At 44.1% G+C, this 16,142-nt stretch overlaps 1 protein-coding gene across 4 annotated transcripts in view; it reads left to right on the top strand.

Annotated features, from left to right (window-relative positions):
- TUNAR (transmembrane neural differentiation associated intracellular calcium regulator) overlaps positions 1–15,637 on the top strand; it is a 58,989-nt gene extending 43,352 nt beyond the window's left edge. For all 4 annotated transcript variants that reach the window (XM_083739015.1, XM_083739013.1, XM_083739012.1 and 1 more), the window contains one exon: positions 14,741–15,637. In XM_083739015.1, coding sequence (XP_083595141.1) covers positions 14,780–14,926 — 147 coding nt within the window. In that variant the 5' untranslated portion in view covers positions 14,741–14,779 and the 3' untranslated portion in view covers positions 14,927–15,637. The remainder of the gene's footprint in view (positions 1–14,740) is intronic.
- Positions 15,638–16,142: the final 505 nt, after the last annotated feature.

Genomic DNA, 16,142 nt, shown 5'->3' with positions numbered 1-16,142 from the left:
TAGGGGCAAGATATAATTTGCTTTGGGGGCAAATTCTTGTTTTTATCTCCTTTTTTACATAGTCGCTGTTTTTCAATTACCAATGATACATTAGAGCATGTCAGGATGCATCATGTACAATGGTGCAACCTACCATGACCTTGAGGCATTGCAATGTATATGCTGCATTTCAAGAGACATTCAAATATGTTCTTTATATAGTCTGGCCACCATTGCAGAGAGGAGACTATTCTCCACAGCAGCAGAGAATTCAGCCCTGCATAGGAGAGTTATAGGGTGCTTCCAGATGGGTGTTACAGATAACCAACAACTTTTTTTCTTTGGCAGTGTCCGCATGACACCCTTGGCATAAAAATGGCAGGTTGTATCCCTCCCACCCCATTTAATCCAGATACACTCTTCATGCAGAAAATTCCATAAGATTTTTTAAAAATATATATGGGGTGGGGGGGGGAAACTGTTGCTGATTACTCATTTGCATTATATGACTGACACCTCTGCAATATTAAGTACCTGTCTGGAAGCACCCAGGGTGACTCTGAAACACACTCATGTTTGACGATACACCAGAGTCTTGTGACGTTACAGGGTTGTTCTGAAGAGAAGTTCCAGTAGGTGAGATCCAATGCCGCCATTTTGGTCCCATAGCTGATTTTGATCCAGTGGAGGCATCCCTTCCCCCATGCAGCAACTCCCATGCCACTCTTTGTGCTGTTTTGGAGGGTCTCTCCATCGGTGCAGGGACATAGGATGGGAAGAGGACATGAAGAAGAAGAGGAGGAGGAGGAGTTTGGATTTGATATCCCGCTTTATCACTACCCTAAGGAGTCTCAAAGTGGCTAACAATCTCCTTTCCCTTCCTCCTCCACAATAAACACTCTGTGAGGTGAGTGGGGCTGAGATACTTCAGAGAAGTGTGACCTGCCCAAGGTCACCCAGCAGCTGAATGTGGAGGAGCGGGGAAGCGAACCTGGTTCACCAGATTATGAGTCTACCATTCTTAACCACTACACCACACTGGCTCTCAGTGACAGAATATCACCTCCCCTTACCTTAGCAGGCACCTTTGTTGCAAGTGGAACAGCAGCAGGGCATTTCACCCCACGGGTGCTGACCTGAGGAACAACAGAACACATATGCGATCATCCAACCCCAACCCTTGGGAAAGGTCTATCATTTAGTTAGTTGTGGGGCACAAGGCAGGTAAAGGAAAGGAGGGAGAGTCCATATCTGAACATACATTTACATAAACTGTCTAATCCTCACCCTACAGGTAAGCTAAACTTCTCTAGCCTGAAAGCTGCATTCAGCCCTGGTCAACCCTCTGCCCAAAAGTGGGTGTGGCTATCCAACACCCTCTCATGCAAATCCACATTGAGAAGGGCACACAAGGACCCTGGAAGGTGCAACAGCTTTCCCATACTCTCCATTTATTTATTTATTTATTTATTTATTTATTTATTTATTTGCTTACTTTTTGGCCATGTCCCTAAGATTGCATTGACGTATGCAGGTTGCGTGTTCAGACCCAGAGACCTCCCCGCTAAATACACATTTGACACTAATTTTAGTTTTGGTTTTTGGCACAATTTAGGCCACAGCTTTACTGATTACAGAAAAGTGAGTGGTTGCATAGACTCTGGTTTGACTAGCTCTCTGCACCCTTGCAGGTAGCACTGACCCAGAGCTCTATCATTGACCCAGAGCTCTATCTTGGTCAGCCAAGGGTGAACACCTGAGCAAGGTGAAAAGCCTGGGAGCAGACTCTGTTCACTCCTCAGATGCTCCCCTGGACTCAGGCACGGGCACAACCCCTTTTTGGGGGTTGACCAAACCAAGTTGAGTCCCTGGAGTCCCTGAATACTCTTCACATAGGGATGGCGAGAGCGTTCTCCCATCCCTATCACCTGAACCAGTGCCTATCCGCAACCTTACAAGTTGTGACAAATTGCTACTCAGCAGGCGAAACCTAAATGGCTATAGCCAATCAGCCAAGTGGGGGAAATTCCTGCCGTGCCCCTGTCCCAACGACAGACGACACATGACGGCATAGCAAGGTCAATCACAAAATGCCCTAAAAGTAGGGAGAGGTGGGCGGGTGTTCTGATGCACAAGCCGAAAGAGGAAGCTCTGGGTCATGTGCATGGGTTTATATAGGTCCCTCAATCCGTTAAGACTGCACCCCATAAGCCAGATTAAACCCAGCAATGAGGGACCAATCGGGTGTTGTGGCTATTCAACAGACCCACCCACAACCAGGAGGTCAGTCTCCAGGTCTTATCCCAAGATGTGCCCTCTTTTAGGGAGGACACAATTTACACGTTATGTGGTGGGCCCACTGTACTGTGTTGCATGAAAAAGTGCTTTCTTTTGTCTATCCTGAATCCACTGACAATTTCCTTGGATTACTGATGTTCTAGCATTCTGCAAGATGGAGCCGAACAGTGATATGGTTGCCTGAGTTTTGTACAGGTTTCTCGGGGCTTCTTTGTGGGAAAAGGCAGGATACACATTTACTAATAGACAAAGAAGTGGTTTGGTTTTTAATTTTGATTGCAGTGCTCTTAATGTTGCGTCTCTGTTTCCCTGAACCTTTCTTAGCCTCCTTGGGAGGGTTTTCTACCCTGAAAGGCAGGGTACACATTTATTAAAGAACTGCATGAAATAATTGAGCAGGGAGCCTGGCCTGTTCCCCTATCTTTTAACGAAAGCTTGATCTGCAGAAATCACCAGGCAGAGGTTTCTAGAGCATGGAGATAAACAAGGCCGCCTGCTGAAGCTTTCAGATGCAGCTGCTGCAGGGGCCTGTTGAAAATCAGGAAATGCATTAAATGCTCATTGTGATCAAAAACTCAAAGGTTCACCACTCCGCAGTGGTGTGGATTTTGCATACTGTAGTCGGATGTCAAGATGTGCACTGAACAGCATCACAGAGTTCAAATGAGTTTTGGCTTGGAGGGCATTATCCTTAGAGTGCATAATTGCTGCGTGTTAATTTTATTTTATCGTTAGCTGCCATGAGCGTTGGGCCATGCTGGCAGGACCCAAATTCAGTATCTGCAGAAAAGAGAAATAAATTCTAAATCTGACTCTGGATCAAGCTCCGCAGCTTTTGACCATTATGGCGTTGATTGCTTTTGTTCCTTGTGGTGATGGGCAGTGTGTCACAAGCTCTCAGCATTCCACGAATGGGAGTCTACTGCAACTTATAGCATGCATTGACTTCTTTGTGGTAGCCCCCATTTATGGAATGCTGCCCCTTCTCATTGCTTTGATACCAGGCACAGGTGTTTTTGTTTTCCCAGGCCTGTAATGGGTCGATGTGATTTTCTTATTGCATTCTCCCCTCCCCCCCCCCCCCGGTTGTAAATTATTTCACAACTCTTTTACTAGGAAGCAGCACACAGGCCATAAGCACACCATACACTGAAAGCACTATCATACCACTTTGACAGACCCTCCAAGCGTCCCTATTTTTTCAGGGACAGTCCCGGATTTACAAAAGCTGTCCCAGTTTCTGATTTGATTCCGGAATGTCTCACTTTTCCTTAGGATGTCCCTATTTTCATTGGAGAAATGTTGAGGGTATGGTATGGAGTCACACGGCTCCAGAGTCAAAGAGATAAGTACCTATGGTGGAACCTCGGTTGTCAAATGTAATCTGTTCTAGAAGACCATTCGACTTCCAAAACATTAGACAACCGGGGCGCAATTGCCAGTCAGCAAATTCCTTTTAAAAATAGAGAAACACACCTCAGAAGCTGTTCGACTTCCGAGGTGCGTTTGAAAATGGAAGCATTCACTTCCGGGTTGTCGGCGTTCGGCTTCTGAATTGTTCGGCTTCTGAAGCGTTTGACAACTGAGGTTCCACTGTATACAACCTTTTGAAGACACCTGAAGGCAGGCCTGTATAGGGAAGGTTTTTTAAAAATGTTTATGTTTTATTATGTTTTTATATGTGTTGGAAGCCCCCCAGAGTGGCTGGGGCAACCCAATATAATACCCAGTAGGGTATTATTATTATTATTATTATTATTATGGATATCCCTATTTTCAGTGCATTTTTTCTCATTTTTGACTCAAGAAAATAACCATTTTATAGTTCAAAATGGGGAAAAATAAATATAGTAAATAGACAAATGGACAAAGATTCACAAAATGTTTAGGGGTATGTGTACCCCTGCATCCCTCCACAAAAAAAGCACTGCCTATTTTCATCAGAGAAATGTTGGAGGCTATGCTTTAAACAGTCATGGCTTCCCCCAGGAACTGTCCTTTGTTAAGGGTGCTGAGAGTTGTTAGGTGACACTCTACTCCCCTCATGGAGCAACATTTTCCAGAGTTCCCTGGGAGGAGGGATTGGCCTTGCAGTTTGAAAGCACACCAGTGCAAGTAGATAAATAGGTGGGAAGGTAAATGGCGTTTCTGTGTGCTCTGGTTTCCGTCAGAGCGTTCCATTGTGCCAGAAGCGGTTTAGTCATATTGGCCACTGACCTGGAAAGTGAGATGAGTGCCACAACGCCATAGTCGCCTTTGACTGGACTTAACTGTCCAGGAGTCCTTTTCTTTTTTGCCTATGTGGGTTAGAGGTGCTGCTGAACTTCAGGAAATGAAAAAAGGTTTATTTCCTGGCATGGAGATGTTCACCATTATGAGATCCGAGAACCTTTCTGACTCAGGGGAAATTCTTTAATTTGCAGCCAACTCTCCCGCATGTCCTCAAGTAGCTTCTATTCTCATCATACTTCTTGGCCACAGCAATTCCCTCCCAGCTGTGTGCTGAAGGATATGACGAAGACTTTGCAATCTTTATGCTGTCATAGAATGTCTCTCCCTTGGCCCATTTGACTGCCTTACATTCCTCTAAAGCAACATTTTGTAGCCAGATTTCAATTGACCCTATTACAGTTGTTGTTGTTGTTGTTGTTAATTACATCCTTCCTTTCCACCCAAATGGCTCTTTTGCTGTTTAGTGGGTTTGGGCAGCCCCCCTTCCACAACCTGGTACTCTCCAGATGTTTTAAACTGCAACTCCTATCATCCCAGACCTTTGGCTCGTCTCTTATTTGACAGCCCCAATCATAAAATCGTAGAGTTAGAAGGGCCCCCAAGATTCATCTAGTCCAGCCCCCTGTAATGCAGGAATCCTGCCCCTTGGTGGGCTCAAACCCCCAATCTTCTGGTTAATGGCCAGACACATTTACCCATAGCATCACCTGAAACTTTTGATGGGTTTATCTTTTAAACCAGAGATGGGAAAACTATGACATTCCAGGTTTTGTGGTATTCTTATCCATCGCAGTCAACATGACCAATGGTCAGAGTTCCACCCACTCTCTGGAACACAGTTCCATATGCAGTTCATGAGGCAGGAACTGTGAACCGCCCTGAGTTCTGTGAGCTGCCCTGAAATGTGGGTGGTGCTGTGGTCTAAGCCACTCAGCCTCTTGGGCTTGCCGATCAGAAGGTTGGCGGTTCGAATCCCCGTGACTAATCCCTGTGAGTTCCTGTTGCTCTGTCCCCACGCCTGCCAACCTAGCAGTTCAAAAGCACGGCAGGGCAAGTAGATAAATGGGTCCTGCTGTGGCGGGAAGGTAAACAGCGTTTCCGTGTGCTCTGGCTTCCGTCACAATGTTCCATTGCACCAGAAGCGGTTTAGTCATGCTGGCCACATGACCCGGAAAGCTGTCTACCGACAAGCACCGGCTCCCTCGGCCTGAAAGAGAGATGAGCGCCGCAACCCCATAGTCACCTTTGGCTGGACTTAACCATTCAGGAGTCCTTTACTTTTACCTATAGTGCAGTATATAAATTGAATTAACAACAACAACAACAACAACAACAACAACAACAACAACAACAACAACAACTGTGGCAGACTTTAAACACTCCTAAAGACCTGTCTCTTTAAACAGGCATTTCATCGCACGGTTATGTTTTATGTTTTATTGATATTTAACTGAATGCTTTTTTGATAACTTCTTTTTGCTTTTTATTTAGGCATTTCTTTGTATTTTTGGCTTTAAATGTATATACTTTTTCTTTTTTAATTATCTTACTGGATTTTATACAAACTCATTATGGACTTTGCATATTAAGTGGCTTATAAGTAATGAACATAAGGATTATGGGAGGTTGAGGAAGGCTGATCTAGGCTGTTCTTATTCTCTTATTACTAGAGAGGGGAGGGAGGTATTTTGTAAGTGCTAGATGGGAAGAACCACGGATCCAACATGCGGAAGGAAATCAGCTCTTCTTTGTGATTGTGGGCTCATCTATACTGTTGGTTAATGAGGATAGTAAGTTCCCTGTACCTTCATTATTTCTCCATTTTCCATAGGACCTTCTCCTCTAAATCACTGCCTTCTCACACTTCCCTTCCCTCAATACAGATTTTCTCATACAAGGGATACTCCAAAAGGGATTGGGGTATAAGAAAGTCCAGAACAGGGGAGGGAAAGTGTGGGAAGGCAGTGATTTAGAAGAGAATGGCATACAAACAATGGTGAATTAACAGAGGTACAGAAAGCCTCCTATCCACATTAAACTCTATGGATAAGCCTGGTATTTTAGTTTATGCAATTTGTCCTGAGATTTTAGGGTGAAGGGTGGGTAAGAAATAGCAGAAAAAAAGAAAGTCAAAAACATATTAATGCATGATGGAGTCAAGTAGTTTAACAACTAGCACATTACTGAACTGATTGCTCAATTGCCCAATGGTAATCCATTTTTCCAATATTGTCCTCCATTCCAATGCACAGTTAAGGCCTCCTTGAGAGGCTTCTGCATGGCTGGGAGAATGTGCAAAAGCCTATTGGATGGATCTGTTTCTGGAGAATTGGTGCTGCACGGAAAGAGCTGGTGCCCATTATGTGGGAAGACTCACATAACCAACCCCATTCTATTTCATATATATAGACACGAAAGGGCCAGTGTGGAATCCTGATGGTGCTTTTGCACCAGGCACAGCGCACCACTGCTTCTCCCTCCACTTTATTGTAAGCAGCAGCAGTGCAACCAACCGGAGCTCAGGGGAGCATTGTCACCCCACTGCTATTGCAGTCAACTGCATTTGTGCAACCTGAATTTTCTGGTATGTGATCGACTCCTACCTGAAAACAGCAACTATAGTGGTACCTCGGGTTAAGAACTTCATTTGTTCTGGAGGTCCGTTCTTAACCTGAAACTGTTTTTAACCTGAGACACCACTTTAGCTAATGGGGACTCCCACTGCTGCCGTGCCGCTGGAGCATGATTTCTGTACACATCCTGAAGCAAAGTTCTTAACCTGAGGTACTATTTCTGGGTTAGCGGAGTCTGTAACCTGAAGCGTCTGTGACCTGAGGTACCACTGTATCTAGAAGCACCTTGATTTACCCATGAGTGCACAACAGTTTTTTCCAACCCTAGTAGGAACCTTCCCAGGCCCTGAATAGCTGCATAAAAAAATGGAAAGTATTTACTATCATAGAATCATAGAATTGTAGAGTTGGAAGGGACCATGAAGACCATCTAATCCATGGGTAGGCAAACTAAGGCCTGGGGGCTGGATCCGGCCCAATCACCTTCTAAATCCGGCCTGCGGATCGTCCAGGAATCAGCATGTTTTTACATGAGTGGAATGTGTCCTTTTATTTAAAATGCACGTCTGGGTTCTTTGTGGGGCCTGCCTGGTGTTTTTATATTAGTAGAATGTATTCTTTTATTTAAAATTCAGCTCTGGGTTATTTGTGGGGCATAGGAATTCATTCATTATGTTTGTTCAAAATATAGTCTGGCCCCCCACAAGGTCTGAGGGACAGTGGACCGGCCCCCTGCTGAAAAAGTTTGCTGACCCCTGATTAATCCAATCCAATCTTTTGCCCAATGTGGGGCTTGAACCCACGACCCTGAGATTATGAATCTCATGCTCTACCAACTGAGCTAGACTATACTATGAATTAACCTTACTGGAAACCATAGAAATCATAGAATTGCAGAGTCAGAAGGGATCCTGAGCATCATCAAATCAACCCCCTGCAATGCAGGGATATGCAGTCATCTCATACAGGGATCGAACCTGTAACCTTGGCATTGTTAGCACCACACTCTAACCAACTGAGCTAGAGCAGGAGAAGAGTTGAATCTCTGCTTGTTGCACAGCACAGGAGTCATGCCACAGAATGAACCCAGCAAACTTACAAACTTGTACCCCCTGGTCCAAGAGAAATCATTAGCCTACGTTAGTCGATAACAAGCACCAGAGGAATAAGGCTGCCAAGTGACCAGAAAAGGGGTCTGGCATGCTCTTGTGCTTCTAATTTCAGTATCATGTATGGAAACACAACATTGTTGCTGTTAAGGACAGTGCCACGGTGGCTGGTTTAAAACTTGGCAACCCTGCAGACAGAGAGTAGCTCATGAATAAGACCATTTGGGCACCCCCTGGAAATGCATTCCCCCCAAATAATCCGAGAGGAAATGCTTCAACTTTTTTGAGACAGGCTCTGAATGTTGCCGGCACCTTGGCTTGCACTTGAAAAAGTTGTGGGAATGATGTCATTTGAGATTAAAAGCAATAATTTATTAAGATGCTCCAGAGAGATGCACGAGGAAAGCTTATCCCGTGGAGAACTGAACGGATTCAACTCTCACAGCTACCGCAGCGCCAGAAGTAATTAATTATCGCATCGCAGAAACTTGCTTGACACCATGTTGGACCAGGCTCAACATTATGCTGGCATGCATTATCTGATGATTTGCAAAACAAGTCAGGCCTCTTCTTTGGTAACCATTTCCCAAAGGCCACATCTGCCGGTGGTGTAAATCAAGAGCAGCTTTCCCTTTATTTGAACGGAGCATGAAAAAAGACCGAAAAATGAGGATCTGTCCCACACCTCTGTTCAGTCTAGCTTGACTATCAGCCCCCAGTTCTGTGTGCTTTCATACACAATCGCAGATCTCCCAGGCAAATTGTTCAGAAATTTCAGCATGTTTTCTATCCCTAGGCTATTAATTGTGATGACACATTAAGAGATAAGGGAGCATTAATTTTGGGAGGATAGTTTCATCCCTCTGCAGATGAGAGATATACAACCGAAACCTGCTTTGATTGGCAAACTGAAGTAACCCCCGGAAGGAAGGGGTAAAGAGGTGTGTGAGTTCCTATGCTGTTGGAGTGCTGAGTCCCCCTTATCTCCTGAAAAAGAGAGGCACCAGCAGTGATCAAATTGCCAAGTAGGGAAGAGAAGATTCTGGGGAATGCATAGGCTTGAGCCGTATGAATGAGACAAAAGAAAGGAATATTCCTTTGTTATTTATCATTTCTTTTAAATGTGCTGCTGCTCCCATCTTCTGAAGCGCAGAGGTTGTTCGAAGTTTGCAGTTGGGAAACTTTCCTAAAAGCAAGCTGGTGGTTGACTCCTTCAACAGTGACAAGGAAACAAAACAAATGTGCCTCAGCCCCTGATGCCAAGTTGACCAGCCACGTTGGGGGGAAAAGATCAGGAAACAGACCTGTGATATGTGACAGAGGACACCAACGTGGCATCTGTAGGCACGATGGCACAGAAGAAGTCCTTCATTGGCACACCTGAGCAGGAGCTCCAAACTCTGAGGGTGTTTTTTTTTTTTTTAAGTCTCTAGTCATCCTAGAAAGAGAGTTATGAAGCAAAATCACCCATCTCAGTGATTTCTGCAAAATGAGGTCATCCAGGTTGCTCCCACCTGTTGAAGGCTGAAGGTTTTGGCTTCAGATATGGGTGGTTTGGCAGTTAGCATTTGCTCAAGTGGTGGTTTAGGCATTGGGTAGGCATAGTGTTGGATGGAAGAGAGGTTGTAGTCTCCGCCTGGTCCGTCCAAAAATGAGATAGCCCATTAAAGGGATCCAGGGGAGATGCTTCTGTCTGGATGTCCAGGTGTGAGTGTGGGGCCACAACACTCCACAGGTGCAATCCAGTGGGGGAGTTACTCCTTGATGTAGGTCAGGGACTTGCCCACTTCTGGTTGAACCCAATGTAAGTCCTTCTGGCAGGCTAGCCAGAAGTCATGGGTTCTACATCTGTAGTCAATAAAGATGTGGTTTTACACAAAATAATAGAAGAAGATGAAGATGAAGACGAAGATGAAGATGAAGAAGAAGGAGAGTTTGGATTTGATATCCCACTTTATCACTCCCCTTCAGGAGTCTCAAAGCGGCTAACATTGTCCTTTCCCTTCCTCCCCCACAACAAACACTCTGTGAGGTGAGTGGCACTGAGAGACTTCAAAGAAGTGTGACTGGCCCAGTGTCACCCAGCAGTTGCATGTGGAGGAGCGGAGATGTGAACCCGGTTCCCCAGATTAGGAGTCTACCACTCTTAACCACTACACCGCACTGGCTCTCTAATAGTTGTCATGCCTTTGGTATGGGGGGGGGGTCTAAAGGGCAGGGGGGACGCCTTGCCACACAAGTTAGTTGTTTGGAAATCAGACAATAAGAATCCCTGGGATCCTAAAGAGCTGTTTCCCCATTCTCTTTAGTGTACATTTCCTGCTTCTCTCTTATTTTCTAATATCCTTTGGAATATCCATTATTTGCTCTTTCTTTTTTCATAGGGACCAGGATGTATCTTTCCTGTGGTGGGCTTGTTTGAGATCAGGTACTCCCTACATGTTATTTGCTGCAAATACTGCTACGCAGTAAGTGTGGTTGGGGGCTAAGGAATCCTGTGCCCAAATGGCAAGTGTACAGTGTGAAAATTTAGCAAAAGGGCTTGAGCATGTCTCAGCTGTGCAGGACCTAAAGCCAGGCACTCATTAAGAATCCACTACATATCTCACTTACAGAATAACGATAGACATGCTACATGCTTCACCTTTGTGGGGAACAAGCCCCTCTTGAAATGACCACGCTGTAAGATCTGGGCTCCCGCCACACAGACTGAAGGTGTAAATGGGTGAATAAATCATATTTCTTAAAGCTACGACAGTCTCCACTGTGTCTTCAATTCTCCAAAAGAGCACAAGCTCTGGGTGAGCACCTGGAACCCCCTGGAGTCTTGCTGTCACTCGGCAGAGAGTGAGGGTGACTCCCAACTTCTGTAAGAATATTACCAGCCTGGGTAGGGGTTGAGAGATTGGTTCTTCAACACCTTAGGACATGTTTTCCACCGGATTTTGATGAACACCAGTTCGCTTACAGGAGAAATAGGTCACAGACGAAGCCATACCCACAGCTTTTCACCTTGCAGCGAGTCATCTGGAGAGACTGGGGAATTAATGCTGTTTATTGATTATAGCTCAGCTTTTAATGCCATGCTTCCGGACATTCTTATTAAAAAGCTGATGGACCTGGATCTTTCCCCTTCCATCTGTGATTGGATTAAAGACTTCCAGAGGGATCACACACAAATAGTGAGGATTGGGAATGTTACAACTACCTCTCTGAAGCTCAGCGCTGGCACCCCACAGGGATGCGTGCTGAGTCCCTACCTGTACTCGTTGTATACATATGACTGCATTTCTTCTGATCCATCCACTGCAGTTATTAAGTTTGTGGATGATATCACTTTAATGGGTCTAATTACAGGTGGAGATGAATCAGCATATAGGGAGGAGGTTCAAAAAGTCTCCACATGGTGCCTAGAGAACAACTTGCACCTAAATATCAGCAAGACAAAGAAGATGGCGTTGGACTTTCAGAGGAAGAGAGAGAAACTAGCCCCGTTGTATATCAGGTGTGTGTGTGTGGAGAGAGTCTCTTCCTTTAAATTCCTGGGAGTTTGCCTTAGTGAAGACCTCACTTGGAAAATCAATACAACCCAGGTGATTAGGAAGGCCCAACAGAGACTCCATTTCCTCAGGGTCTTGTGAAAGAACAATATCAAACAACAATTGATGATCTCCTTCTACTGGGCCACAATAGAAAGTGTCCTTTCATACTGTATAACAGTGTGGTACACTGGTTTGACAGCCACGGACAGGAAGACCCTACAGAGGGTAGCGAATACAGCATATGACATCATGGGCTATCCTTGGAGTTCGCTAGATGATATCACAGGAGACTGCTGCCTCAGGAGAGCAAGGACAATTCTTAGGGATGACTCACATCCTGCCCAGCACCTCTTTGATCTCCTACCTTCATGCAGGAGATACAGAAGTATAGTCAGCCGCACCAACAGGTTAAAGAACAGTTTTTATCCGTGCGCTGTTGGGCTGCTGAATGAAAAAAAATAGTGGTGTAATTGACTTCTGACAAGCACACAGAGCGCGAACAAGACTGAGTGGGGGTGTGTGCTCATTTAATTTCACTGCACACAGGTGGTGTAGTGACAATAAAGGTTTTTTTATATTATTATTATTATTATTATTATTATTATTATTATTATTAGAATTGGGGGTCTTAGGGATGAAACCATGGCAAAATCAGGTGGGTCGAGATCCTGCCTTGCTTTCAGTGATGGATATGCAGCCGCCTGAGTTGTGGATGCAACTTGGCGTAATGCGATTGCCTTTCAGAGACCAAATATCAGTCATGGGTGTGTGTGTGTGTGTGTGTGTGTGTGTGTGTGTGTGTGTGTGTTTCACTGTCCTAAAGAGCTTGCAGATTCAGAAAGTGGGCCTGTCCACCACCATATCCCACCAGCAGTGGCTGTCCATGCTGCAAATGTTTCATTTTATATTAAGGAGAAGGAAAAACAAAAACAAAGAGAAAAACAGTTCCATCTCTGGTTTTATTCTGCATTATTTATAAGAAAGTCATTGTAGTTTTCTTTCTGTGCAGGGAAAATATAGAAAAAAGGCAGGGGACTCTTGTTTACCTCCTGGGATTGTTTTCCTCCCCCTGATTATATTAGCAGAAATGAGATTTGGCCAAGCCTGTTCTGCTATGCCCTCACCTGTGCTGCTGCAGAGTGTCAGATCTTGAAATCAGAACTTCTGAGAACCTGGGAAAGGCTAATAAATGAACCCTTTTGGATCCAGGTTACAGAGCCCAGAGATGGTCTGGGTGTGCAGCTTAACAGGGGGCCAGGGTGGTTTTCGTCATATCAAAGTGAAGCCTGGCAAGGTTTATTTATTTGTTTAAGAATAAATAAAAAGAGACAATGAGGTGTAGTCATTAGAGTGTTAGACTAGAACCTGAGAGACCAGGGTTTGAATCTCCATTCAGCCATGAACACCATTTGAGACTCCCATTGTTCTAGGTGCATTTTGCGACAGGGAATTTCATTAGCTTGAGCAGTTTCTAAGCTCTGGGCACAGTATTACGCCTAAGATTTCAGTGAAAGGAAAGGAGGACCTTTTTCTGCCTCCCCACTTCCAGCTACTCTCTGAAGACTGGAGAAGTGACCCTCTTAAGGATATTAGGGGGCTGGCCAGGGGAAGGACTAGACCATGTGAAAAATGAACATAATATTTTAGCTGCCGTTCATACATTTTCAGCTTTGTATTCTGGTTATATTAAAAAGTGCACCTAGACATTCCATTGTTGTGCCCATTATCCATGTTTAAGGTGCCATTTAGCTCCTAGCTTTCATATCTCAGTTTCTAACACTGGCCAAGAAGCTCATTGGATGACTCTACTCCAGTCACTAACTCTCAGCCCCACTTACCTAATGGGGCTGCTGTGAAGATAAAATAGGGAGGGGGAACCATATACACCACCTTGAGCTCAAATGTGGAAAGATGGGATGCACACTTAATAAATAAACAAGCAAAAGCTTTCTATTCGTCTGTAGCATCACACACAAAAACCCCATAGCCAGGCCATTTTTGTTTGGGGGGGTTGGTTTATTTGCAACCCTATGCAGTCGAAAACTAGCCTTCCTGTTCCTTTTAGGAATAGACAAATCAGTCAATTTCAGTTTCTCAAAACTAAAAACTAAAATTATATTGTTGTAACCCACTGTGGACCTTACGGTAAAGTGTGGGAAAGAAATCATGTATATAAAATAAAATAACATCTAGCTGGCTTGCAGAATGATTGGTTGACTATTATCAGTATAAGAGATGCTCATTTTTATAGGGGTTATTACTATTATTATTTATTTCATTTATATACGTTTAAGAAAAATGCCAAAGTGGTTTACGGCATATTAAAACATCAATAAAACAATCCAGAATCAAACATTTCTGAAGAAAGTCAAATATAGAGTATACAGTCAGAGCAACATAATTAACAGAAAATTAACAGAAAACTAAAATGTTATCTTAAAGATTTCAAAATAAAACATTGCAAAGGAGGTCAACTACAGAATACGTATTCAACACAAAGGGATGGGAGGGTGGGAATTCAATTCAGTTCTCGTTTACAAGTAAAAGTGAAGTTACCTAATTTGCACTTTTCAAGACAATATGCAAACCAAAACACAGCCATCTTTCAGAATTCATCTTTCTCCAAAATTTCACAGTGCAGATCCCCAGTCTATAAATACATAGAAAAATGAATAAGTTGGTGTAAAGTATGCACAAAATGCTTTTATTAATAGGCACAATGCATTAGATTTGAGGGTGTTGCTTTGCAAAAACATGCCTTTCATGCAAAACTGCATACAGAAGTGTGGTAAATATCGCCCTCAGGTACTGAAGCATTTTCACGAGGCCTTTTTAGTTTTAATTTTAAAAATTGCAAGCTGATGTGAAAATGTGGAGAACTGAAGTCTGGAAAAACGAGGAACTGACCCTGACAGAATTTGCCCATTCACTAATTCATAAATAGAGCAATTGTATTCTGACTCTCTGCTTTGCTCCCTCTTTCTCTCTCTCTTTTTTTACATTGTAGGTCAGCCTGAGGAGAAGGATTAAGAAACTGGCTACCAAGATGGTAATCACTAGTGGAAATGAAGAAGAAAAAGGCAACCAGGAAAAGGAGAGCAAAGAGGAGTCCATCCTGGCAATGCTGGGCATTATCGGGACAATCCTGAACCTCGTCGTGATCATTTTTGTGTACATCTACACGACATTGTGAGCCGCAGACGCAAAGCGGGGGAGACAGCTGACAAGAGGTGATGGCAAACGTGGCCGGCTATTGACACACGGCTTAATGAGAATTGACTCTGTAGTATATTAAGACGTCATAAAAGCTCTGCCCGAGGGCGTTGGAGGTTGAAGCACAATTAATTGAACAAGACTTTTTTCACACAGTTACAAGCAAAACTCGCATCTCTCTCTCTCTCTCTCTCTCTCTCTCTCTCTCTCTCTCTCTGTTCTAGAGAAATGAGTGCAAATCTGTAAGTATCAGCTTTGGATAGGGGGGTCAAGGGAAAACCCCCCACTATGGACAAAACTTTTCAATACAGCCAAAGACTGGACACTATTATAAACAGTGACAAATATATAGCATATCTGTGCCAAGTTATGTTCCATGCCCATTAGTCCGCATCTTCTCTACTCTCCTTTCTTTGATTTACATCGAAGCTAGCAAGCTTTTCTTTCTCTCGCTCTTTGTTTTTCCAGTTTTTAACTTAAAATGAACATATGGTGCAATCACAAGGTAGGGGGGAGGGGAACCAGCTACTCCGCTGAGCTGCCTGAGCCACCAAAGGGTAAAACCTTGAGCAAAGTAAGGTTACCTGACGTCCCTTTTCTCTCTCGGTTGCTTGACATCTGTGTCTGTTCAAACCGATGTTTATAAATATATATTTTTAATAAATGTGCTATATTTTTAGCATGAGCCAAACCTTGGGTGACGCCAGTGTTCTTGTTTTTCAGCCTGGGTTTGTTCCACAAAAGAACTCCCCCCTCTCTCTCCCCTTCCTCCATCCTACCCCCCCCCCCCCCGCCACCTTCTAAATCAGCGTATGCCAAGGGTTTGGACTTTAGTTTTGTTTCTTTGCAGCAGAGACAGACACCTTGTTTCCTGCTCCACTGCAGAGCACAGACACATCATGCTTACATGCCTGACTTGAAACGGGAATATCAGTTGGAAAACATCGCATTTCACATGGAGGTATGGCACGGCGACCTTTGCCAAGTCGTTTCATGGGCACAACTCTATATATAGACAGACGACAACAGGGGCAGAAAGAGTTGTTCCACCTCCACGCTTCCTCTCAGAGAATGTCAAGCCTTTCAAATATGTATTCAGTTCCCATTTTTGACGGGGACTTCAAGGCTATACTGAAGTCCCATTAAGTTCAACGGGGCTTGCTGTGAGATAAACAAATATAGGATTGTGGCCCACA

The sequence above is a fragment of the Podarcis gaigeae genome (assembly GCF_964106915.1).
Source record: "Podarcis gaigeae genome assembly, chromosome: 1".
Lineage (NCBI taxonomy): Eukaryota > Metazoa > Chordata > Lepidosauria > Squamata > Lacertidae > Podarcis > Podarcis gaigeae.
Note: the sequence above shows the minus strand (reverse complement) of the source record. Positions and strands in the feature narration are given on the sequence as shown.